The 27755-nt window shown below is 36.3% G+C and overlaps 1 protein-coding gene across 2 annotated transcripts in view; it reads right to left on the bottom strand.

Annotated features, from left to right (window-relative positions):
* Positions 1 to 687: 687 nt before the first annotated feature.
* Positions 688 to 27755, bottom strand: part of uxs1 (UDP-glucuronate decarboxylase 1) — a 38344-nt gene continuing 11276 nt past the window's right edge. For both annotated transcript variants that reach the window (XM_032567877.1, XM_032567876.1), the window contains 10 exons: positions 22666 to 22846; positions 19866 to 19970; positions 16146 to 16205; positions 11167 to 11288; positions 7806 to 7925; positions 7530 to 7573; positions 2918 to 2978; positions 2726 to 2783; positions 2169 to 2272; positions 688 to 1444 (listed from right to left, as the gene is read on the bottom strand). In XM_032567877.1, coding sequence (XP_032423768.1) covers positions 1313 to 1444; positions 2169 to 2272; positions 2726 to 2783; positions 2918 to 2978; positions 7530 to 7573; positions 7806 to 7925; positions 11167 to 11288; positions 16146 to 16205; positions 19866 to 19970; positions 22666 to 22846 — 987 coding nt within the window. In that variant the 3' untranslated portion in view covers positions 688 to 1312. The remainder of the gene's footprint in view (positions 1445 to 2168; positions 2273 to 2725; positions 2784 to 2917; positions 2979 to 7529; positions 7574 to 7805; positions 7926 to 11166; positions 11289 to 16145; positions 16206 to 19865; positions 19971 to 22665; positions 22847 to 27755) is intronic.

A 27755-nucleotide genomic window follows, 5' to 3' on the forward strand; every position in this document is an offset into this window, starting at 1 on the left:
GCAATCTCTTCCATGAACCACCCATGATGCTTTTGTATTAAATAAAAATTATTCTTTCGTTTGTTTTTTTTAAATAAAACAAACAAGATCGAGGCTTTGATTCAGTAAAAATAAAAGTTTCATGTTCGGGTTTTTCTACCTTCATATTAAACATGTTAGCAAATCAGTAAAGTTTTAAGATTGATACATTTCTTTTGCATTAACTACACGATTAGATAGTTCTAGGTTTAATTTTTTATTTTTAAAAACAGCAGATTCTAAAGAATAAAAATAAATTAAAGCAAAATCATAAGTGTAGCAGCTCACCAAAGGAAGACAGTTTTACACTCCAACCTTAAGTTTTCTAACCTTTCCTGGGTTATTTTTTTACCTCAGTTGTTTTGGTGTGCATGTTTTGCTGCACTTCAAATTCAATTTAATTACAGAAGTTCATCCTTGTATCCAAACAAAGGCACTTCATTTGTTGAGATAAATAACTTGATTAAGTTTCAATTTCTTAGTTCTTGTATACTCAGTGTGAAAATATACAACAGCTTAGGAGCCCAAACAACTGCAGACATAAAACATTTCTTTTGACTGTCAGGTTTTCTTATCACTACATATCCTGTTCTTTTGATCTTAATTAGAAATCAGTTTTGAAGCTTTTCGCAGAACTTTCTGAACTAAAGTGGCAACATCACACGCAAATCATTGGAAATATTTTATTAAAATAGCCTCTTCACATCAATATGATACTGCACACCGTGGCATGAAAATTTCACAAACACAATATCTTTAAAAACAATTATGGCGCCGTAAACTGTTGAGCTGGAGAATTTGTCCACAACCTGCCGTGCGCTACGGGTTTGGCAGACTGACGCAACAAGACGTCCAGTGGGAAAACAAACTCGGACGGCTCCTCTCCAGACACGATACACCATGAAATTGATAAACGCCATTCGTTTCCGCGAGGTCTGAGCTGCTCGCCAAGATTCTCATGGCGTTGTATTAAATAGCAAGAACAGCACGAAATCCACGAAAATATACTCCCAAAACATAGGCTGGAATTCCAGTCCTCCGCTCCAGCAGGTAGCTTCTTTGATTCAGACTTGTCCATCAGTTTTGAAAGCTTCAGGGAGGGAGACCTCACCAAATCACAGCTGCCGCTCCGACACAAGGCATCATCCGCTTTTAAAGAGAGCTCAGAGAGAAAGCCGCCGCCGTGACCCAAAACGGGACACTGCTCCAAAAAGTGCTCTACTCAGCAGGGTACATCAGAGAGAAGCTCCTCTCTGATGGTGGAGGAGTGTTCGGCAGAGCAGACCGCTGATGCTCAGTTATGTCTGGGCCTTCCTTTCTTCATGCGGGCAGCTTTAGGTTTGGGGATGTACTGGTTGTTGGCCTGGTGTTCTAGTTCCCTGCTGAAATACTGAATAGTTTTGTTCAAACCTTCCTCCAGCGGCACCTGTTCACACAAAACATTATTGCTCTGTTAGTATAAATAACTGACATGAACGTCATATGCTACAGACAGGTTTAGTTACACAGAGAGTTGTGGTTTTCTGAAGTGGGGCTTTGAGTAAATGAACAACTTCATTTTTTGATGAAAGAGAGGTTAGCTTTTAAGCTAATACCTAGTTAGAGGATTTTAAACTTAACCAGTCCTGATTGATGGCAAGTTAAAAATGACGAACCATTCCTGCCGCTAGCGCTAGACTAGACGTTTGTTTTGATTGCACTGACCCAAAATACTCTGCATTATAGTCCACTTCCTGCTTTAGGAGTGGTCTCTGGTCTGCTTGGCATTCACATACACATTTAAACCACATCAGAGTTCACTTCAACTGAACCAAGACCTAGGATTTTAGGTTTTGGTCTAAATGAACCAGACTTTCTGGGGAAGCAAACCAGAGTTCGGTTAAAGTGGACTAAATAGGGCTGGTGTGAATGCACCCTGTGTCACCCATATAGCTTCGCTAACTTATTACTATTGTGTACGAGCTTTACACAATATAAAATTCGTATATATACAAACTTTCAAACACCATATATAGATGTTTCATGTCCGTTTCAGTTTCACAGCTTAAAGCCTCCAAGGATTTAGCATATGAGCTTTAAAGCAACTTTTTATCAACAACCAAAGGCTACATGTGTGGATGGGAACAGCTCATGTCATGCAGCACACATACCACGGGTTCCCAGCCGAGCATCATCTTGGCTTTTCGGATGTCGGGTCGCCTCCTCTGGGGATCGTCCTGGGCCTCCGACAGAAACTGGATCTGACTTCGGCTCACTGCGCGTCCGCGATGCGCATTTGGATTCATTTGAATGGGTTTAGGGACAGAGAATAACATGTTCACAGGGGGGAAAAACTGTAATAACATCAAACTTTTAAGAGATTTTTTTCTTCCTATTTTTTAAACTGCAGCTTTAGAAAAATAAATATTAATTAGTGAAATAAATTAGCAGAGAACAAACTGATCTCAGGTTTTCACATTATTACCTAGTAAAAATGTTCCGCTCTCTTCCTTTCCCTTCAGATGAACTTATCTATGTGCCACATACAGTGACAGGAAGATTCTGAAGGCTTTCACTCAATGCAATATGAGTCGCGATAGCTTTTGCATGCATATTTCCTACATAATTTATTCTGTGTTGGTCTGAAAATTGTACAAGAGATAAACGTGAATGAGGGATTACAGGGGTCAGAAGCCTACACTGACAGCGAGAGGGATTACCGTCTTACCAACAAGACTTTTGATGAGTTGGGCAAACTCCAATATGGTGTGCTCTTCTGGGTTTCCCTGAAATTACAACATTTATGTTCATTAAATCATTCTTGTGAGCGACATACACGTGAAGATGCACGAGAAATGCTTCCATTCCTATTTTGTAGAAGAATACATTTTGTACATCAGATTTTAAGAATGTTGCTCACCAAGTTGACTGGGCTGCTGATGTTGCTGTTCATCAGCAACACGAGGCCGTTAACCAGGTCGCTGCAAAAAAAAAAAAAAAAAAGTTTCGTCAACATCAAAATTACAAAATTTTATAGATATAATAAAAATGCTATAGATTGTTTAATCAGTAAATCCATTTTGAATGTGCTTCCGAAACTCAGTTTAATCCAAATGTTTACTTTCACTGTATAAAAAGACACAAAACATTTTTCCCTCACTCTGACAGTAAATCAGACTAATACTTTTGGGTAGGTGGGGATTACGATATTTTCATCCCTATAAATGCCAGAATAAATTGACATACATCTCCTTAGTATACAGTTGAAATGCATGTTAACATGTATAATTTGGGACAGGTGTTTTGGGTTTCCTCACAGTTGTTTGTTGGTGTTTTGACCCATTCCTTCATACAGATTAATAAAAGCTTGGGACAGTGAAGTCTGTCATCTACAGAAAGTGTTATGATTTATTGGACCTAAACATTTTAAACCTTTCCAAACGGTAAGGTTTAACCAGGGCAACAGCTCATCACCAAACACATCCACCCTCACCGTGGATGAAATTATGAACGACTGTGAACAGGTTTGTCCTCAAATCTTTAGTGTCTGGAAGAAAGCTGAAGATGAGGCATTTTATTTTACAGCTTCACACAGAGTCCAAGTTACAACAAAAATCTTGGAGAAAATGCCTTCATCAGTAAAAGAAATCGGACTGCAGAACTGACTTTGACAGAACCCTGTGGAGGTTTTTTTTTTTTTTTACCTCGAAGCTTGACTGGTTTGGAAAAACCTTTGCAAAGCAGAAAAAATATTGTCAATTTTAAATGCAAGATATTATCAGACTCCTGAATTCAGCAGTTGAATCAAAAGGTGCTTCAACAAAACCACTATGTGTGAACACGTCCACCAGGTTGTTGCTGCAACATTTTCTTTATAGTTATTGTGGTAAAACTGATTTTTTTAGACATGATTATGGTATTGGTATATACCAGACCTTTTTTTAGGCTCAGGTCCAAAGCTCAGAGACTTGTCGTGCACACATAATAATCCGAGGAAATTATTCCACTTCAATAAGGAAATATTGTGAATGTTACCACGCAACTTCAGTATTGCATGGTTACCAGATTGCAGATCTAACCATCTGATTTAAAAGCTGATCTTTTTCCAATTTATACTCTAAAGATTAGATGGAAAAAAGAGTGGATAGACAGTAGGGCAGAAACATTAAGCTTCGGTAATTGAATGTTGTGACACTGTTTAACAAGAAAAAATATTTTATCTTTGTACTGCAAATATTTCTGCATATGTTGAAAGGCTAAAGAAATTTTCTACAATATTGTTTGTGGCTGAAAATTGAGGCTCTTTTGTCGGCAAAGGGATTACTCTGACGTTCCTCTGTAGACCTTTGAGTTTGAAAGCTCAATAAATTTCCATCAATACACCAAGATCTAAAAAAAATTACAAAGGCTAAGTGCAAATTGTACAAACAACAACAAACAAAACAATTGCAGCTCTTAAAGATATGAAGTGAGTTGGGGATTTTTTCACTGATAATTGATTTCTGAAGACTACTTTCACAAATGACAGGAAAACTGACTCAAAGAAACTAAATCATAAACAGATTTCATAAACAACAAACTTGAATAGCAGAACCACAGACGTGTGTTAGATAGGCATAAAAAAATCTGTTTGTGATTTGGCAAAGATGAAGATTATCTGAGTATAAATCAACGCAAAAGCTATTAATAGGAATAATAGTTATTCGGAAAAATTCTCAAATTTTCTTAATCGTAAGTAAAATAAGGGATAACTTGAAAAGTTACACTTCCATAATACTCTTTACGTTTCCAGAGGGTGTAGTGAAGTGTCTCGGTAACATGAAAAAAAATGGAGAAGAAAACCAAAGTACCAAAAATACCATTACCATTCATTGAATATGAATACTAATGAATACCATTCATTAGTTTTATGAAACCAATGAAGTTTCATAAAAATTGGACTTAGCACCACTTAGTGCCTGTTGCACAGTCTTATTCTGGTGCAACATTTAAGCAGTTTTTCCTACTGAGACCTGATGTTATTTAGAATTTAAAATGTTGAAACGTTTTGATCTGAGCCAAGTATTCAAACAGATCTCTCTAAAGCTTTTGAAATTCTATTCACTGGTATTTGTTGAAACTATAACTTTAAAAGTAGGATATATTTTTGCCTTAAACTGCTTCTGAAAAGGCTTAAAAGGGAACAGAGTGGTTAATTGACACAGATGTGATGGATGAGTGAAAGAACAGAGTCTCTGCTTATGAAAGTTCACTTGGAATGCCAGAGGAAGATAACATCACCGTATTGACTGCCAAGCTACACATTTAATTTCATGGACGAAATCTGAGATGATACTCAAGCTCTAAGCAAACGGCCTTATGCAACACGCTCGGTACCAAAACCTTTAGGAGCTCTTTGTCACTGAACTGATGCTAAATATTAGGTTACTGAATGCTATGCTGTCGTTCTTGGTAATTATATCTGAAATAAATGCGTAGATGGATGTGGTGTAACAAGAAACACATTGCGCCTGCAGTGATTTATAGGCTCCTGGTTATTAAAAGACTGAATCGATTGTGGCAATTTTATTTTTTACTGTTCCAGGAAAACTGCTTTGTTCCTTCATCTAATAAGACGGTCGCGGCTGACTTTGTAAATTAAAACAATTTTAGGAGCTTAAACGCAGAATCCCCCTATCGAAAAGCAGCTAAAGTTAGTTTGTGGTATTTCTGAGCATAATTGTTTGTTGTCCAAAGAAAAGCTGTAATTTACAATAATATAATCCCAATTATCTTTTGAGGTGTTTCAGCCATTACTTTATTGAAAAGAAATGTTTGTCCTTGATAGAACATGATTACTGCACCAAAAATCATTAGCTGGGATTTATTGATTAAACATGTTGTGATTTTTTGTTTAACATCAGAGCTGCAGCTTGTGTCCATTCAAACAGCCCAATTATGCAATGTACAGAGCATGCATGTATGGTATATAAAGGACAATAACCTACCAAGTATTGTATTAAAGCAGACGTATTATTATAATCTTGGACACATTGATATTGCAATGATGATACAGAAAGCAGCCCTACAGAACATTTGAACCAGTTTTGGAAATCAAATAAGATACAATATTTATCCCATTAAGATGTACAAGTGCACTCACATTGAGATAAAACTTGCAAAGCTTGAAATGGATTAACACAAGTTATCCAATTTTCTGAACCAACAGTGCTTTTATATTGAAGAACTGGAAAATTGGTAACAATAAGGCCAGTCCATGAATCAGGAAATAGATTCTGGTAGTGAGTTATGTGTGGTTCTTATCAGAAAGCTACGGTCAAGCATGAAAGTTTTATCAATGATTTATGAATAGGACCTGCTATTAAGTCAAACGCACCCATAAACACAAAATCTTGCACATTTCTGTGGGCTTACTGATGGTAAAAGGCTGATTGGTTGAGCTACTCTTATCTTGTTGAATACCTCAGGTCAAAGTCAAATCTCAAGTTTTTAGAGCACTCATCTCAGTAAGTCTTAAGTATCTGTTTTTGCAGCTTTAGTTAAATTCAAATACTCAAGACCCCAACTCTGTTTTGGAAATGCCATGAGAACTGGCAAACTAAAGGCTGGAGTCCAAACAAAAACACACACAAAGAAATTGGGCCTTTTAAAATGACCTTTTTCATAAGCAGGACACTTTCCCTTGAGGTATAAATGAAACTTCAACTGTTTTTCCAAGCCAACAGAGCAAAATAAACATGAAAATATTTAAGACAAATAGAGCTAACACACAACAACTGAGAGCAGATGATCTTCTTGCTCTATGTAGCAAACTTATCACATGAATGTATTTTTTAAGCCATTCTGGTTGAAGGCTAGAAATGTCCAAGTATAATTACAGTTTTATAATGTAGAAATCTTTTTATATTGAACAAATAAAACAAAACTCTAGAAATTTCACCATTTCACTCCTGACAAGTTTAACTGGACGCTAATTTATTTGATTTTTTTATGTGAGGTCAGGGGAACATAATATTGGTTTACCAAAAGGCATCAAGCTTTTTATTTACTTTTATAAAATGCATTAATATAAAAGTTCACCAAACACTTTTGACACAAACGTCACACAGGGCAGCAGGTACATGGTTTGATGAGATAGGAAGACTTCAAACGCTCTGTGTCTCTGATCTCTCTCTGTCAAATTGTTGAAATTAATCTCCTCATCCTCCACAAACAAACCAATAGCTACTGTTTGAACCTGAAAAATATTGATATTTCTGACTCAGACCTGAAGCTGTTTCAGTCTGACTCACACCGATTACAAATGCCTTCAAGGAATTCACTGAACAACATACCGGTATGTCCTATTTAATCTATACATCAAAAGGAGAAAAAAACTGTTTTACTCTAGTACACTTGATTTAGGGAACAAAACCACCAAATACAAAGGTTAGAAAAAAACACTAACAATCGATGGTAAAAATCTTTAAATTATGATACTAAACGGTTCAATATTTTGGATTAAAATGCAAAAGAAATGCTTAATTTCCTACCTTACATATTGGAAGGCTCTAGTTTGGGATCCAGTACCGTACACCTAAAAGAACATAAATTAGTAGCATTACTATTTGTCGATAGAAAATACATCTCCTTGGAAAAATACCCCCATCTGCATTTGCTACGTTATAGAAGTTTATGTTTAGGTGGCTGCAAGCTCAACAATCCATATCAATCACCAAGTGAAAAAACAAAAATCCTGTCTGAGAGAAATTCATTTATCACTGGAAAGAATTGAAAGCCGATGAAGTAAAAAGCTCAAAAATACATACAGTGAGAGGTTCTCCTTGTAGCGCCTGAAGGATGAAATTACTGACGACTCGTCCGTCATTCATGTGCATCCGGGAACCAAACGTGTTGAAGATTCTCGCCACTCTCACCTCCACACCTTCCTGCAAATACAGAGGAAGGGGAGTTATGGTTACATTTCCCTCAGCCTTATTCATCTAATCTGCAGGAACCAAGAGGCTTAGAGAAAATATTGTATTGTATCAACAAGTACTGACTAAAACAACCATCAAAGTTGCCTTTGATTAATAATAACTGGTACATTGACATTTTTAGAATGGATTGCAACTTTTCATTACTTTTCATTTATTTTGCCACTGCAATTTAATGTTTTTTGTTGTTTAGTGCGTTATGTTTTTATGGTACACACAAACCACAATGTCAGCCTAAATCTGTCTCCTATGGCTGTACAACTTTCTATTCATCGTAAATGTTAAACGTTAGGCACGTACCGTAAAGGTTGATCGGTTTGGAGGAAATAAATTGTGAAAGAAAGTTCTACCTGACAAGTTCAGAATGATTTTTATATATTTAGTGTCAATATTGTCAATGTTTTTCTTTGTCAATGTTCTGGAATGGGTTTATGGAATATTGTAACAAATTCAGGTTGCTTTAATTAAAATCACCTCATCGTCACACAAAATTAAATTACACCTTTACCCAACGTTACACAAACAATTTCTGGAAGAATAGTTTACAATGTTCTAGTATACAATCTTTTAATATTTTTTTAAAATTGAGGGAAGAATTTCCAGGAAGAAGCACAGGGTGAAGGCTGAGCAATTATGCAAACTCTACATTAGCGTAACAAACTTTATCTATACGAATTTAAAAAAAAAACTAAAACAAACGAAGTATGTTTTACATTATGCTTATTTGCTTTGTTTTGCAGAAACACAACAGACCCTGACTAATCCTGTCAGCAGATCGGGAGAACACCTGGCCGCATTTAACCTTTCCCAAAAAAGAAAAAAAAAGAAAAAGACTGTCTATAGCATGGTAATATCATCTTCAGGTAATAACATATTTTATGATTGTGTTGAAGGAAAAGTCAACAAGAACAAAACTTTGCACACAAATTCTGTTTGCTTAGCCATTTAACAAATTACTTTAACAACAAAACAAAATGACCTCAATATTTAATCTGAAAGAGAAGATGAGAAATCGTGTTTACATACTGACCTGATGTAAAAGGCTATGAACCTGAATTTGCTTTTCCCCCCAGTTTTATACCCACAAGCTACAAATCGCTACCTTTCATTAAAGACGCAATTATGATAACAATCCCATTCATAAAAATAGAAGCATATTATGTATATCACATACATTGAATGCATGTAGGAGAAATCTAATTTCCCAATTTATGTTTTGGTGAATGTCTAAAACCTTACCTACTACAAGCAGTAAATTAATGCGAGCTCCTTCGTGATGGATAACGATTATAAAAAAACTCTGATTTTATAATCTGTGGCCTTCTTAAATTCAGCCTCATGCATCAAGAAAAACACTTTGAATGCTAAGTGGAGCCCTATTTGGGAATAATGCATGAATAAAAACATGAAAATTATGTAGATCGTTCTCTTGAAAATGTAGATCATGAAATTCATAAGACCTGACTCGTAAACAAATTCAATACGTTGAAGATGAAGGGCACGGTAAATAGAATACGCTCAAGATGTACTGACAAGTGTTTGTGTGGACACATTGAGTGTAAATGATGATCTTTGTCATTAAAATCAACTTCAGGCGTGGCTAAAGCCACTAGCAGCTGCAGTTTCTCTGTCAGAGAAAATGCTAAAGAAGAAAATGTTCAATGGCCATTAAAAAAAAACATGACAATCATGGTCTTGTCCACCTCTTCTTTATATTTAATGTAAGAAATACCTTGCACAATCAAATTATTTTAAGGAGTTTAGATATTCTAACCCTATCACTACCACGGTTTTATGCGCCCACAAAAAGTTTAGGAAAAAAAAGACATTTATAATAGAGAAGCAAAATTTTTTTCAGACTGCACAATATAATAAAACAACAGTATCTAAGAAACCTATTCAAACCTTAGGGCAATTTTTCACTGCAGTCAAACTAAACATTTGTTTTGAGCCACAAAAATAACAAGTTCTGTTTGTTTTACAAAAACTACTACAGGGACTTCATTTTGTTAAGAAATCTAATTTAAGAACACTTTCTCTTATTTTAGGGTTAATACATGTTTTTATTGAATTAATTCAATTTATATAAAAAAATAATGCAAAAAAAGCTGAAGAAAAAATAATCGTCTTAGTCCAGGAAACAAATTTGCAAAATTACCTTTACATGTTAAAATTTTGCTCAATTTTTGGTGGTATATATTTCCCAAAGTTATTGGGAGCCTAAATAGAGGATCTAAAGAGCCACATGTAACTGTACTGATGCAAGTTGGAGATTTCTGACCCAGCGACATTCAGTCAGGCAGCTTAGTCACTGCCTCACCCGTCATCATGTAAGGTCCGAAATGCTAAGAAAATATCACATTTATTCATATCTTTGTGATGGAAGAATATTCGCAGAGATTAGCGTCAGTAGCTTTCAGCAAAACCATCAATAATCACAATCTATAACAGGGATAATAAATTGCAATCATTAAAAAATGAAAATATATTATCATTTCTAATAATAATACAATTAAATCAGCCGTGTAAGTTGTGCTTCTTCAGTCTTCGCTCCATCTTCCCGTTTTAAATGTTAATGACTTGATTATATGACTAGACGGTAGATGTGATGTGTGATATTCTTGTCCATCCTCACAGCCCGACTGTCAGCCGAGATTTCTTTTTAGGGCAGCTGTTTCCGAGAATTTTTCTAGCAGGTGTGAAAAAAAATAATGAGCAGCTGAGGAGGAGCAGGAGACGGGAATAGATAAATAAATACCACCTGCCTGAAGGAAAGGCAAAAGGAGTCGGTCATATCTGATCATGAAAGGCTGCTGTCACTCAGGTCATTATCAAAAAGGCTCAACATAACTCAAATGATTACAAGCCTCACTGAAGGTTGTGCATCATAATTTTCCATGAGTTCATAACTGATTCAATCTCAAAACAACTAATTACTAATGCCATTGCTCAGAAGCTTGTGAAAGTAACACCAGTGTTGCACATTTTACAATTAATTTATTGACAACTTTCCAGACTGTTTTCAATTTCCAATCATACTCCATAAGTCCACAAAAAATAAAGACAATTTCAATCATATTCACAGATGACACTTTATCCTCCAGCGTCAAGAGCTGACAGTTCCTGACCATCAATATTAGCCTGACTTAAAAAAAAAAAAAAAAAAAAAAGGAGCCAACATGAGTTGCGATACCTGCTTCATGTAGGCGTAGCACATCGTCTCTGCTACACGTTTCCCCTCGTCATAGCACGCTCGGGGACCAATTGGGTTCACATGGCCCCAGTAGTCCTCATTTTGGGGATGCACCTCTGGATCTGGGGGAAAAAAAATAAAGACAAGTTTTTAGATCTTTTTAATTTAGACAAAATTATGCTTGTTAAATTCTTGATTTCTACAGAAAAACACCTTTACTCAACATATACTGAAAATTTAAAGTGTTTAAAGATCAACTAAAAGAACCTCGAAGGAATTAAACTTTGTACATAGACTGAAATACTGATATGAGCAATTAAAATTAGTTTTTCGTCTGAATGCTAATTGCGTTATCCATTCACAAACAAGATGCTTCTTAGAGGCACTTGCTGTAATCCAACATCAAGACACTCAAACTGATCCCGCCATCAGTCTGGAGATATAATTTATGCCTGACTGTAAAAACAAAGAAAGCACAATGCAGCAGACACACAGGAATAAATTGAATACAAGGTTGTTAGATTGGCGTTTGCACCTTGTGTTGTCATGCAAGGTGTTGCATCTCTTCCCTATAACTCCCTTACCTGAGAGGTTCCCACTTTTTTTTTCCTGAAGTGCTAATCCCCTCCCAACTCAATTCCTACTATGGGAGGTTTATAGTAAACCAGCTATCTAACCCTGGGCTACTTAGATCCCAAAGCCTGCAGAGTTAAAACCCACCTCATAATTCATAGAGTATCTATTTCACTGGTTTATCAGAGAAGACTCGCCAGGACTTCTACCAGAATTCATCTGAACATCTCATCCCCCTTCCTTCTATGAATTAAGTACACAGTGTTCCAAATTATTATGCAAGTGATATTTTCAAGCTTTTCATGTGCACTAATCTTGTGGTTGCACAGTAACAGTAAATCAAGCTTACTTGATTATACTGCCTTTGTTTAAGCTGCGTCTGCTAGCATCAACACAGTCATTCTTGGTGGCCAGCTCTGTTAAAGCATCTGGATACTGAGAGGTGATTTGTGAGATTCAAGTTGCTCATAACTGATATAAGAACAACGTTGCTACCGGGACATAAATTACTTTTCACATTTACTCGATGTGAATTTTATCTTTTTGTTCTATGCTTTGCAGCTGGGGTTTCTTGTCTTTTTTTCTGTCTGCTTTGTTTATGTGCGCTCATTGTGATCGCTGGTTGTGTGTTAACGCCCGTCCAAGCCTGCTGCTGATTGATTTATAATAACTACGGTACTTTACTCTTCCTCAGCCAATTGGCAGCACATATGCGATTCTTCTCACTCCCCTTAACTCCTGGTCAGATAAGCATTGCTTTGATCTTCCATCTGCTGAAGATCAGCACATAGAAGATCCTTATTTTCACAAGGAAAACAACGTAATGATGGAAAAGTAATTTGTTAGATTACTTGTTACTGAAAAAAGTAACACTGTTAGTAACAGTTTATTTTCTGCCATTATTCCCATCACTGGGATCTTCTGGAAACAAAAGGTTTGAAGAACTGCAGGCTAGTTCTTTCCGTTCTCCACCACTGGCTTGATTGGATCGTTGGAAACTCCTTGGAAAGCAAGAAATTCAAACTATTCTTCATCTTTGGCTTGAAGACAAAAACTTTCTGAAGGAGAACAGTCAGACTACAACACACAGCTTATTCATCTTTACTGATCAGAGGACTTGAAGACTTTCTTGGATGGAAAAAGCAACAACTTCAAAAGTTTTATTTATTTATTTTTTACATCTTGCTCGACTAGATTCTTTTAATGCTTGTAATTTGGAAAAATAAAATTAGTACACCACAATGAAACACAAGTTTCTACTCCAGATGATCTCTCACCTTAGCAAAGAAAAAAAAAAATCATAATTCATTTAACTGAAACTAATTTCATTTAATATCTAATCACTTAGCATGCCTGATTCAACAAGAAGGAAATTATAGTTCAATTTAATCATGGTTGTACTGCAAAGTATGCCTCCATAAAGGAAAACAACACTTATGACCACAGCTGCTGCTAATGCTGTAAGGCAGACATTACAGCATATCCTTGGCCTTTAGGCCTTACATTACATTTATGGCTTAATTGTGTGTTTTATAATTATACTATATATGTGCATAATTCAAATGAAAGACAAAAAAGGCATACTTTTAATGATTTCTGCATTCAAACCTCTTTGTTAAGAATTTATTAGCATTCCCCTTCTTGACCTGGAGATATTTTCCCACTTTGCTTCACAAAAATGTACCAAGAATCTCTTGTCCAGAGCAGTTTCAGGTAATCGCACAGATTTTCTGATGGATTTAGAAAATGACTCTGTCTAAGCTATTCGAACATTTTCTCCTCGTGAAGTCATTCTTTTGTTGGCTTGGACGTTTTAACTGGACTCACTGTGATGCAGAAAAATAGAATCCCTCCTGGGTTTTTTTGTATTTTTAGCAGACTCCTAAATGGCTTAGGACAAAAGCCACTGGTATTTTTGACATTTTCTGTTCATAAACCCCATCCGTCTGAAAAAAATTTAAGTGCAGATATTAATGCTGCAAAAGTTATATTTCACTGTGGGTATAATGTTCTTTTGGTAATGTTCAGTGTTGATCAGTCTTTGTGTTGTGACCCGATGTTCAGGTGTTTTTATGATTTTAGAAGGGTTGCCTGTACCGGCATTTTTATGATACCTCTACATGTGCCAAGTTTTGGAGAATACTGCACCAATAATGTAAGGGCCGAGTATAAAAGCCTCTCCACTTGCCCAGCACACGTTTCAACATGTTTAGGGTAAAAATGCACATCCCAGTGCAACAACTTAATATTTAAGCTATTGCAGCTCTTTTTATTAATCAGCTTTGATAACAAGCATGACAGAAAATAATTAACCACTGCGATAAGAGCAGAACGCTGCAAGAGACCTCCATCTCTGAAAAGCTAATGACAAAAACATCCACACAGAACGACCTCTGCACACTGTCCCTGTTCCAAGCAGCCTTGCCTTGTCGCATCGGCTCTGAGCGAAAGTTTTAGAGGATTTTAGCCAGGCTTGGGTTTTTTTGCTTTATACGTTCAGCCTTCATGTATTGAAACCACTCTGCAGTTGAATTGGATAAGAAAGGTTAAGGGTGGAAAACTTTGAAATGATTTTTCACAGTCTCATTTTTGTGCAAGTTTTACAAGATGTGTAGACTTTTTAGTAAACCAATTAATACAACACACAAGCATCTTTTTATAACCACTAGGTAGTCAAACATCAAGCACATACATGGCACCTGGAAACTGCAGTTAAATGCTGAAAGGCAAAGAAAGAGTCACAAAAGATGGTCCAAAATCTAAATGATCAGAAACAAGCCTTTCTTTCAACTCATTATCCTTCAAGGAAAATGTTAAAGCCTTTGCTTTAATTAAATTAAATTACTTGGCCTAAAGTACGCCTAATGTTGCAGGTTTGCCAGATTTTTTAACAAAAGTTGACTTCATGTATGTTAAAATTGGACATCGACAGCTCGGCAGATAACCCTCTTAGGTGCACAATGGCTGCTGACAGAGCTGCTAACTTTCACATAATTGACACAGGAAACCATTTAGCTTTTTCACCTGCTGTCACAACATTCGTTCTTTAAATAAGCTGAACTAGAAAATGTCTTGGTGTGAAAGAAGAAGACTGACAGCGCACAAACAGAAGAGATGAAGCACGTAGTAACATCGATCCGTCTGAAAACAGATTACAGCCTCATTGTCGGACTTTCTGAAACCTCATCTTCAGATTTGTGCATTAAAAGCGTTTGATATGAGATGTAACAAATCCAGAACAAATATAATTTAAAAAAAATAAAATAAATCATTGATGACTCCTTTAGAAAACCGCATCCTAACCAGCAAGGTTGGGAGGTTCGAGACCAGTCTTGAGCTGTTTTTTTCCTGGTCTGTACTCAGCCTTGGTGTGTGCAGCCTTGGCCTCAGAAGAACCAGCCTTGACTACTAGCCTGATACAATAATAATTTCTTTTTTCTAAATCCACTGTATGAGTATTGTGCAATATAAGCAGAGGGATTTTGTTTAGAAATTCAGTATCAATTTAAGACTGCATTCAATAAATTTAATATTAGTTTATTATAGAAATGACTGGTTTAGTACCATGAAGTAGTTTTGTGCAATCGGGGTCCTTGCCGGTTTCAGTATATTTAAGACTTTCTTTTTTTATTCCCTCAAAGCTTGAGAGATAACTAAATGTCTCTTCCATGACTTTCATCTTTGTTGATTTATTGTACCTACAACTCCAGTTGCTGCTGAAGATCTGCAAAAAAAGCTGAATCCAAAGTGATAATTTCACCATGAGTCGTTTTGCTAAATTAGGAGTTCAATAAGCTTACTACTGAAGTCTGTAAAATATATTTTGAGGTTTCACTGTAACAAATGAATTTCTCTTTTACCTGGAAAAAAATATACATGTGTTGTTCTGTCATCAGTTGATGCAATAAAGTCAACCTTTAATTGACTTCGCTAAAACAAATTCAATTCATTTATTTTTCTGTGTGCCCTTTATTTCATCATCACATTTTTAGATTTTAGTGGTTTAAGTATTGGACTTGCAACCTGGTTTACCCTTTTATCTCGCCCGATGGAGTTAGGCCCAGATCTCCAGCTGGATCAATGGATTAAAAACAACGGCTGGATGGATGTTTCAAGTATTAAGCAAAAACAAACTCAAACATACCCAAATCAAACAAATTAAATAAAAGAGAATAACAGAAATGCTACTAAAATATGATTCCAACTCAATTCAGAAGTGGGATAAAAACACTAAGATACTTCAAGAACATTTACATAGCAGCTTCTATGGCTGTCAAAATGCTAATATACTCAAATATCCTCACTCTGTTTCCTTAACCTTTGTGAATAAATTACATGCCTCCACAATCTTCCAGCATCCACTCTAAAATGTAAAACCAGCTCTGGTTCAGTTTGACCTTTCGTACCTCCATAAACTTCAGATGTAGAGGCCAGCAGAAGTCTTGCACCCACTCGTTTTGCCAACCCTAAAACACAAAGCAGCACAAAGAAGACACACAACTTGAAATGCAAGGTAACACTAGACTATATTAAATACAAAAAAGCAACACAGTGTAGAAAAGGTCATCCAAAATCAGAATTCAGACAGCAAAATGTTTTGAGTAAACTCGTTCATGCTAATGAAACCTGAGTCTTGCGCTAAAGGAAGTTGTTTTTGCATAAGCTATTTCATCATTCAACTAAAGTCTTTTTTATCTCAAACAGACTGCATAGCCTTTGGCAACATTTAACCAGCTCTCCGTCCACTGAGTCATTACTGTCTCATGAAGCAAAGTGCACTTGTTTATTCAGCTTTCTAGGGAGGTTATTTAGGACAGCACTGTAAATGGTAGAGCTGCTGACCATGTTGCCCTGAATAGTACAACTGTGTGTATATATATATATATATATATATATATAATTTTATGTTATTTTTCTTTTTTCTCTCTCTTATTCTAAACAGTAAAACCCTTTATATATATATATATATATATATATATATATAATTTTATGTTATTTTTCTTTTTTCTCTCTCTTATTCTAAACAGTAAAACCCTTTATATATATATATATATATATATATATATATATACAGTATATAATTTGAGTGCTGTTAAAGACAAAAGTTGGTGAATAACAGCTACTGAACGTTTAAACAATATTTGGTCATTTTATTAAGTGATTTATGACATGAACAGTAATTGTAATTGGTAAAAGAAAGATTGTTCTGTGGCTTTTAATAATGATTTCAATAAATATGGTTGATAACTTTGTCACTACTGCTCTCTCTAGTTGTTCACAAAAAAAAAGGGTTTCAGATGAAGGGGTATGGTTTTACTAGAGCAAGATCTTTGAGATGTTCCTCCTCCTGAATCAACATTGGTTGCTTGTCAGGCTTCATTGGTGTTACCTTTGGATTCTCTGACAGGTTGGTAAAGGTTTCATTTTCCCAAATAGACCAATGCAGAGCCAACGTACTCATGAATCATTGCAGCAATTTTTATCAGGTTCTGTTCTGGTCTTATTTTAATAGGAAATGTTTCTATGCCTGAATTAACCTTCTAAATGAGCCAAAAGCAGTTTTACTTAAGTAAAAAGTATGACTCATAGCAATCTATATTCATGAAATATGAATAAATTCTCTGCTCTCATATTGACAAAAAGTTAAATGGCACAGGATGTGTCCGAGTGGCTCGTTTGTTGCTTCTGGCTACATGCTTCAGCCTTAAAACATCTGAAACATCCGCAGGGCTGCTCAGACTCACTTTTCATCATCTAAATTTGAACAATAACAGATGCTACTGCAACAATCAACATTGATTGTTGTAGATGACAATCAATGATTGTGTTTGAGCAATGATTTGCTATTTTCTAAATACTTTGATTCAGAGGTTTCCAAAATGAAATCTACTATTTTGATGTCCTACACAAAAATGCCCACTGCAATATTGATTTTAGTATTTTAGTATAGCTTTTTAAGCATTGCAGTTAGAAGTGAAATTTTCACTCAATATTGGATAAAGGATAAATACAGACTGGCTGTATCATATATATATATATATATATATATATATATATATATATATATATATATATATGTATATATATATATATATATATATACATTCACTGTACAACCGTTAGGGTTTAGAGGACAAATTTTGAAGATATTACAGGCTTTCAGCATCATAAAGAAAATGTTGGGGTGTTTAGAAACAAAAGTTGCCCTTGAATAGCCTTGATTCACTTCCAAGTTGGGTGCATTGCTTCACTGATCTGAACTGTGGAGCAACTCATCAGGTGACATTAGGTCAAACTGAATAATCACCAACTGAAACATTTCAATGCCATTGAAACTGATCAAAATGGAATAATTAGAAAGCTGTTAAGAAATAATGCTAAAACATTCAGTAAAGTAGAAGTACATGTCTTTTGTCCACCAAGGTTAAAGCTCTCCACAGAAATTCACTTCCTCCTTATTCCATCGCATTCAGAGTCCTGGACATCTGCGTCCAACTTATCATTTATCTTTGGAACATTGTCTCTCTCAAATAAACTAAACACGAATAAAAAAAAAATAGTTAAGTCTGTTTTCCATAATGTAATGTAGGCATGGTAAAAAACAGTTTCAGGGGTGCTTCTCAGAGATGAGTCAGAGTACAAGAATGATGAAGAGGAGAATGATGGCAGTGGGAAAAAAAGAGGCTGAGAAAACAAGATGGACTCAATGACTTACTGGCTGATGATAGCTGATATTCACTTTGAGCAAAAAATGTAACCAAATCTATTTAACAAACAGGTTTAATACATTTACAGTATATAGTGAATATCCCCGCTCGGGGGACAAACAAAGCAATATTCTGTTCTATTCTACTTGTACAGGGAGCATTTTTAAAGTAAAATGTCAAGACTTTCGCCAAGACTAAAAGATGCATAAAAGGGTAAAATAATATTTATTATCATCACACTAATATTTATATTTTTTTCAATTCTGAAAAAAATAACATTGAAACATTGAAAATAACATATGTATATATGAATATAAAGAACATCCTTGCGATTTCCATATAATTTCACAGGAAACTTCATTAATTGGTTCTCAGCTTCTATCACCACCACTAAAAAGTAGGAGATTTAGCACTTTGCTGGTCTGGACCACACAGCTATTGTGTTAAAAGCATGCTAAAGCAGAAAATTGATATTAAATACATAAAGAACAGGAGATACATCTCAGAATAAACAGCCCTGTTTAAGTGTTATTGTTACATTTATGAAAGAACAATGAAGATGAATCCCGTTTTCTAGAGTTAATAAGGGATTCAGACGCAGAATATGACAAAATGACAATAATCCGACCCCAACAAGAAATCTTTAACATTTAATCAGCAGTTTAGTTTTACTCCTCAAACATGAAAGTTTGTTGTAATATCTAAAGGAAACTTATGAACTTGATATTTTTTAAATATTCGGACTCTAAACTGTTTCAAAAGAGTTACAAAGTTTTTTGTTAAAACGTTCAAAATCTGCTTATACAGCAAGTTGGAATACTTTCCTTTATAACTTTCTATTTAAAGAGTACATCTTGTAGCCTTGCACTACGCTGAAGAAAAGGTAAGTTTTGGTAAAGATTTTTCATTGAAGACTCAGACAAACATATTTCTCGAGTAAAACTGTTGCTTATGTCAGTGGTTCCCAAAGTGTGGGGGGCGCGGGAAGCAGTATGGATGAATAAAAAAATAAAATAAACAGTTACACAAAAGTCTTTACTGAAAACATGGTTTGTATTGCGTTTTGTTGTGTGAAATAAACTTCAGTGGATTTTGAAAACAAAATATGTGTATAGGTTTATGTCTGGTTGAAAGATTTGTGTGCCCTGTTGATTTTTTTTTCTTTTTTTGTGGGGGCGGCAGCGGGGGGGGTAGTATTGTAATCCATAAAGGGTCCAGGAAATCTTTGGGAACCACTGGTTTATGTAATTGAAAAGTAAGATTTGGTCAGTTTAAAGATTTGCCGGTTTAAATGTTTGTAAAAATGTTAACTTCAAAATTCAAATCTAGAAATGCCAAAAAAAAAGTGACAGAAATCTTTAATTGTCCAAAATTATGATAAGCTTTAAAAACTGAAGTCAAACAAACAAGATTACTCACCAAGCATGTTCAGAGTACCAATTGTGTTCGTCTTCAGTGTTTTGATGGGATTGTACATGTAGTTAGGAGGGGAGGCTGGAGATGCTAGGTGGTAGATCTGGTCCACTGCGAAAGACCAGGAGATACAGTTAATCATCTCACCTTACACTAATAGAAACCTTTTTTTTAAAATAAAAACAGGAAAACAGTGCTTTGCATGGCAGTAATATTTTGAGGTCTGCATTTCAAATCAAGAGCAAGGGGGAATTATAATAACAGGAAAACATTTCTGAAATACCTATTTAATAGAAGCCAAGGTACTGTTAAAAATATGTTTCATATCCAATGCTGAAGAAAAATCTAGTGACATCTTTACTTGCTCTTTTTTCTCAGTTTCATAATAGTCCAAACAGATGGAACAAATGAAGCTGCAGGTAAGAAAAGCAGAAGATTTTCTGGGTCTAAAAACACGACTACTAGGTGACGTCAACTAAATTCTGAGTTTTTCTGTAATCTACAATCATTGATCTGCCTAAAACTGACTGCGATCTGAACAGTAATGTTTATTCTTCAAGAAATTGATGCTGTACCAGTTCACATAATTTAAAAACTACAAAAATTAGAAATTATTGAGTGGCATAAATCAGTGTGTTCAACTAAAACTAATTTAAGAAAAAATAACCTTTTAAATCACAGTTTAATAACTTTTGTCTCTTGTAATAAAGATAAAGTCAAAGCATGATCTTAGTTCACAATTTCTGAAAGTTAAACTACATTTTGTCATAAAATTCAAAACTTGTGAAAAATCAACAACTAAGAAAGAAAACAGCAAAATGTTTGCTTCCGATTTTTTATTTTCTACAAATGTTTAGGCAACATTTAGATAATGGTAACGTATTATCTAATTACTGAATTTAATGAACTATGTGCATTATCCTTTTTTTAGAGAGGGGTTGATGCCAATTGCTAAGAATAAAAAAAGAAAAGAAAAGAAAAGGTTATGAACAAAAAGGCAAGTTTAATAATAAATGAAACAGCCTCTTTATTTAGTTCTTCTCCCTCAACATTTCATCTGTTATCTAATGAAAGTTTCTGATTTAACATTTTAAAATAATTCCCAATCATTTCTCCACTGCTAGTCCCTGCATAAGTTTTACACCAAAAGCACACAAAGAACTATTATAGGAACAGCAGGATACTTGTTTGATATATATATTTGATTTGTTTCTCAACTACGAGTAAATTTAACTTAAATCAGCTGGGATATTTTATTCATCATGTCTGACTGAGAGTTTCCACATAAAAACATTGCATCATTTATACTGTATGCATTGAATTATTCAAAAAGCGGTAGGCCGAGGTCTTCTCATCATAAACATGAGTGAATCCTGGGAGACATTTCAAGGTGCACAACCCATCTGAGCCAAAAAAAACCCCCACCAACTATTTATCATAGCAAACCTTCACACAGTTGGCTGTGTTGTATGTCCTTTTAGTCCTTACTGACACTGATGATTACACAGCAGCCAAAAGAACAAAGCTGTTTTCAAAAACAACAGATTATTTAATCGAAGATATTTCTGAACTCGGGCAATTTGAAGAGTGGACTTGAAAAGTAAAATCTGCTTCATCCAGATTGGAAACAGATTGGGTAAATGACAGACTTCAATGTAAAATTTGTGTCTGTATTTAGCTGTATCTGTAAGCTACATCTATTTCTTTTACGAAACAGTCTGTGACCTTTTAAATTTCGTTTCATTACCCTGTAAAGGTTTGCTGCCTGGTCAAGTTACACTGCAGCTGTAATGTAAGGATGTTTTGATATCAGATGCAACATATGCTTCTGTGTGCTTGCAAAAGGCAACATCTCTATTTTCTCTCTTATATTTTTACTGAACAATGATCGTTCCATATAGAACTTTTAAGTGTAGAGAATACATATCAGTGCAGTCGAGGTCCGGCTGATCTAGAGACTTTTAATGTGAGCCTGCTTTATCCATTCCATGATACTTTTCTTTCTGCGTATTTTAGATAAATCTCCCAGAGAAACACCAGATTGTGTCCAAATATCTTCAGTATGAGCCCAACTTTCTCTCTCAAAGGAAAGAAAATCTGTTTGTATGTTAAAGTACAACTGGGAGTCTATAAAGGCTCAAGCTTGCCAGGAAATGGAAGCTGCAGAAATCCCACTGTCACTTTCTGCAGTGAAGTGAGTTTTATTTAGACATGGAAGGAGAGGCTGCAGATCAAGAGAAAAAGAAAACATCCTCCTACACTGAATACTTTCATGAAAAGGTACAAAGAACATGCACCTGTTGGTAAAACTTGCTCAAAAACTGACATAAGAGATCAAATGAATGTAACGATTTTAATCTCATATCAATTTGCACATTAAGATGGCTCCTATGGAGCATTTTGACAAAGCAGAGAGTAATTTACTATGAAAGGTGGGCCACTGATGACTAATAATGGTGACTATTTTCATAACAGAAGTAAACAGATGGAAAATTGCCAAGAAATCAGTAGAGAAATGTTACAAGGTTTTGAGGGTTTCAAGTTAAATGTTTTCATCAAGAAAAAAAAATACACTAGGTGTACAAAATTGCAGCAGTCAGACAACACTATGTAATTAAATGTCAATGAATAGTACATCTTGCCAATAGATTCAATTGCTGTCTTTCACTGATTAGACATTTTTCGTCGGTCTCCAGAAAGTTTGTAAAACTTGAGTATTTGCCTTCATGGTCTACGCTCAGAGGAAAGTACTGAGCAAAAGGTAGAGTTAAGTCAAAGACATCATGACATGCCCGAGTTTTCTCACCCTCTATGTAAAGCGGCTCCACCACATCATGATTGATGAGTTCAAAATTTTCGTGACCGATCCAGTGCTCCACGTTTCGTTTTCTCCCTGTGAAGAAGTTGTCGACCACGGTCAACTCATGGCCGTCCATCATCAGTTTGTCAGTCAGATGGGAACCCACGAACCCAGCCCCTCCTGTGATCTAGACGAGGAATAACCATACAGATATATCGCCTATTATCAGCCAATTCAATTAGAAAGCACAAAAACGCAAGCCATATTAACCAAAAAAAAAAAAAAAACATGCATGAAATTTCAGATCAATAATTTTCTGACAAAACAGCTGCAGAATTTTACTTTCAACAATTTAGAAGCTATAATCTTTTTGTATTAAAAGAATATATCAAAATAAAGTAGTCCATTAGTCCCAAAGAAAAGTTTATTGTTAAATTTGTCTGCCATCTAGGATAAATCACTTCTTTCTGTCTAAACAATAATACAGGATTTGGTATTTTCCATTAGTGTTTTCGAATATCCATTCGCATAAAAATATATATACAGGTGACTAATCCTGGACTGAAAGACATATTATGCTTCTGAATGTTAGAAATTTCAATAGAGCGCATGCAGCATGTTGTACCTACTAGAGCCAGTGGATCAGCCAAAGTTGTTCAAAGAAACAACGGTGCTCAAAGTTTTTCATCTGTCCATTGCTTTTACTGAACATTGTTCCTGTTATTTTGAAAACTACTTTTCATTTTCTGCCCACAAACTCCTCCTTTCTTTGGTGTACAGTTTCCATGGTAACCGATATAAACCTGGTGGTCCAGAAGCTTTTTGCAAAATGCAAGTGTTGCTTTTAATGAATGGCTCCATATGTCTTTTACCTGTTTGCTACAGTATTTCCCAACATGGAAATAGAATAACTTGACATTTTTTTAAAATAATTTTAGTAATATATGAGAAATATTTTCCTCTGAAAAGAAACAGGCATTTTTGGGGCCTGCCATGCAAAGCAATGGCAGGAACCTATTACTATTGTCGGAGAGAAGCGTCTCTTTAATATTCTTTATTTTTCTTCCGTAACCGTTAATGCGGCTCATACCGCTGGGTGCACACCTACAAATGAGGTATCAAAACGTGCAGAAAATTCACGCCATTGGAGCTATTATTTTTGGTGGGATTTGGGCTTAACGTGGCGACATAATTCGCAAAAAACTACGAAAAAAACCCCATTATAAGTCAATGGGAAAAATCCTAGAAATACCCTATTTTTGAGGATTTTCTGTGTCGTCACAAATTCACCTAGAAATGCCATTCAAATTTCATTTTGTAGATACGTCTGTGATCTCTTCGAAAGTGAAGACGGCTCGTCGATACCAGTTACGGTTTGTCCACAATTTGCCTCTAAGCGACCCAAAGTTTCTCATTTTTGCTCAAATTAGAGTGAGAGCCGATCTCGGTTCAGATCTGGGCACAACATTTCTTTCTCTCATCGCTGTAAATGTTCTGAGTGAGGTACAGATATGAATCTCGGGACTATCGCAGAAGACACATTGACCTGTCATACGCTCCAAACGCTTTTCGAATATGTATTACGGTTCCCGAACAGGAAGGATTTGTTTCCAATGCTTTTTGTCAGTAAAATGTGTTTGCTCAAACACACAATTGTGTGTTTGACAGCTCAGAGCTCAGAGCTCACACCCTGCTGAGACCATTATTTGCCATAGCAACGGAACTCAAGAGGCTATTGGCTGCTGGTTTGGACTACAAATACGCATCGTTGTAGTTCTATCTATAGTGGACCGCTCAGTTGAAACAGATCAGGACTGAACTGGCCTTTAGAACTAATTGCTGCTATGGGCTGTATATAACTGATTTAACTCAGTAACTGTTACACATGGGATTAGTTTGGAACTTTAAAATTAAGCATATTGAAAATTTCAAAATAAAAGCCCTGAATATTTTTACATGACGTAATTGCTCTTTTTGGCTTTATTTGACTTTTCCATCCAAAGCACTGTTACACATGGGATTAGTTTGGAACTTTAAAATGGAGCATACTGAAAATTTCAAAATAAAAGCCTTGAATATTTTACATGACGTAATTGCTCTTTTTGGCTTTATTTGACTTTTCCATCCAAAGCAATGTTACACATGGGATTAGTTTGGAACTTTAAAATGGAGCATACTGAAAATTTCAAAATAAAAGCCTTGAATATTTTACATGACGTAATTGCTCTTTTTGGCCGTATATGACTTTTTCATCCAAAGCAATGTTACACATGGGATTAGTTCGGAACTTTAAAATGGAGCATAATAATAATTTCAAAATAAAAGCCTTGAATATTTTTACATCAGGTAATTGCGCTTTTTGGCTTTATGTGACTTTTTTATCCAAAGCACTGTTACACAATGGAATAGTTTGGCCCTCTGAAATGAAGCATACTGAAAATTTCAAAATAAAAGCCTTGAATATTTTTACATCATGTAATTGCTCTTTTTGGCTTTATATGACTTTTTCATCCAAAGCACTGATAAACATAGGATTAGTTCGGAACTTTAAAATGGAGCATAATAATAATTTCAAACTAAAAGCCTTGAATATTTTTACATCAGGTAATTGCTGTTTTTGGCTTTATATGACTTTTTCATCCAAAGCACTGTTACACATGGGATTAGTTTGGAACTTTAAAATGGAGCATAATAATAATTTCAAAATAAAAGCCTTGAATATTTTTACATGACGTAATTGCTCTTTTTGGCTTTATTTGACTTTTTCATCCAAAGCACTGTTACACATGGTATTAGTTTGTCCCTTTGAAATGAAGCATACTGAAAATTTCAAAATAAAAGCCTTGAATATTTTTACATCATGTAATTGCTCTTTTTGGCTTTATTTGACTTTTTCATCCAAAGCACTGTTACACATGGGATTAGTTTGGCGCTTTGAAATGAAGCTTAACAAACATTTCAAAATAAAAGCCTTGAATATTTTTACATCAGCTACTTGTGTTTTGAGCATTATATAACTATTTTAACCCAATGACTGTTACGCATGGGATTAGTTTGGCCCTTTGAAATGAAGTTTAACAAAACTTCCAAAATAAAAGCCTTGACAACATTTTAAATCATACTGAATGGTGCACGTCCGCCTCGCTTAACGTTCTTGCGGTTCTCCGCGTGCCACTGATTACGTTGCGGCGTTCTTTAGCGTCGACGCCAATTTGTGGCGTGACGACGCCGGGCCCAAGCCCAACGGGCGCGCCTTGGCAGGCCCCGGCTAAATTTCTTCCGAAATTTTCTAGTTATTTTTCATATTCTAGTTTGCCAGGTTATTTGATCATTAGCAAAAAAGCCTAAAACTGCATGTGGTGAATAGGAGAAAACATCAGTTTCCCTTTGATTCAAAACCTTTCTGACTGAATCCACTTGAAAGAGGCAACATTTGAAAGGCAGCCTCTGTCAAGGTCAGAAAAACAGGACATGTTGCAAACATTCACATTAACTACTGAAAGGTCATACAGGATGTTTGATGCAGTATGTGATCCTTATGTCTTCATTTGGGGTAAATATAAAAATGACCTGGTGGCCTTGTTCTACACAGCGTCAGCTGGTTGAGCACAGATTTATTATCCAGAAGGATCAAATCTATACGCTAATAAAAGCTGGTCATATTTTGAGTCCTTCGAACACTTTTACACATTTTACCTTTACATTTGATCAGTATTTACTGTTTGTTTCTGTCTATGTTATTGATGTCCAAACATATTCTCTACGCTATTAAAGTCTCACACCCATAAACTATGTTGTTAAATGTGCAAGATGTTTGCTAGTTCAATGTCATATCTTTCATTCAGGAGAGATATGCTTGGGTTTTTTTTTAATCTGGAGAAGGTTTATGCTGTAACTTCTGTCTAGATCTTTACTTTTTGACCCTAAATGCCAACCTTTTTTCTTCAAAAAATGTTGACTGGATGACATTTGTCATTAAAGGTTTTTTGTCTTGGGTAAAAAGGTCTAGAAAGTGCAGCATCAGTGCCATCCATCCATCCATCCATCCATCCATCTTCTTCCGCTTATCCGAGGTCGGGTCGCGGGGGTAGCAGCTTCAGAAGGGAGGCCCAGACTTCCCTCTCCCCAGCCACTTCTTCTAGCTCCTCCGGGGGAATCCCGAGGCGTTCCCAGGCCAGCCGAGAGACATAGTCCCTCCAGCGTGTCCTGGGTCTTCCCCGGGGCCTCCTCCCGGTGGGACGTGCCCGGAACACCTCACCAGGGAGGCGTCTAGGAGGCATCCTGACCAGATGCCCGAGCCACCTCAACTGGCTCCTCTCGATGTGAAGGAGCAGCGGCTCTACTCTGAGTCCCTCCCGGATGACTGAGCTTCTCACCCTATCTCTAAGGGAGAGCCCAGCCACCCTACGGAGAAAACCCATTTCGGCCGCTTGTATCCGCGATCTCGTTCTTTCGGTCATGACCCAAAGCTCATGACCATAGATGAGGGTGGGAACGTAGATCGACCGGTAAATCGAGAGCTTCGCTTTTTGGCTCAGCTCTCTCTTCACCACGACGGACCGGTACAGCGCCCGCTTGACAGCAGACGCTGCGCCAATCCGCCTGTCGATCCCCCGCTCCCTTCTTCCCCCATTCGTGAACAAGATCCCGAGATACTTAAACTCCTCCACTTGGGGCAGGACACCCCCCCTGACCCGGAGAAGGCACTCTACCCTTTTCCGGCTCAAGACCATGGCCTCGGATTTGGAGGCACTGATCCTCATCCCGGCCGCGTCACACTCGGCTGCGAACCGCTCCAGCGAGAGCTGCAGATCACGATCTGATGAAGCCAAAAGGACCACATCGTCTGCAAAAAGCAGAGATGAGATCCTAAGGCCACCAAATCGGATCCCCTCAACACCTTGGCTGCGCCTAGAAATTCTGTCCATGAAAGTGATGAACAGAATCGGTGACAAAGGGCAGCCCTGGCGGAGTCCAACTCTCACCGGAAACGAGCCCGACTTACTGCCGGCAATGCGGACCAGACTCTGACACCGGTCATACAGGGACCTGACAGCCCGTATCAAAGGGCCCGGTACCCCATACTCCCGGAGAAC

The sequence above is a fragment of the Xiphophorus hellerii genome, chromosome 7, assembly GCF_003331165.1.
Source record: "Xiphophorus hellerii strain 12219 chromosome 7, Xiphophorus_hellerii-4.1, whole genome shotgun sequence".
NCBI lineage: Eukaryota > Metazoa > Chordata > Actinopteri > Cyprinodontiformes > Poeciliidae > Xiphophorus > Xiphophorus hellerii.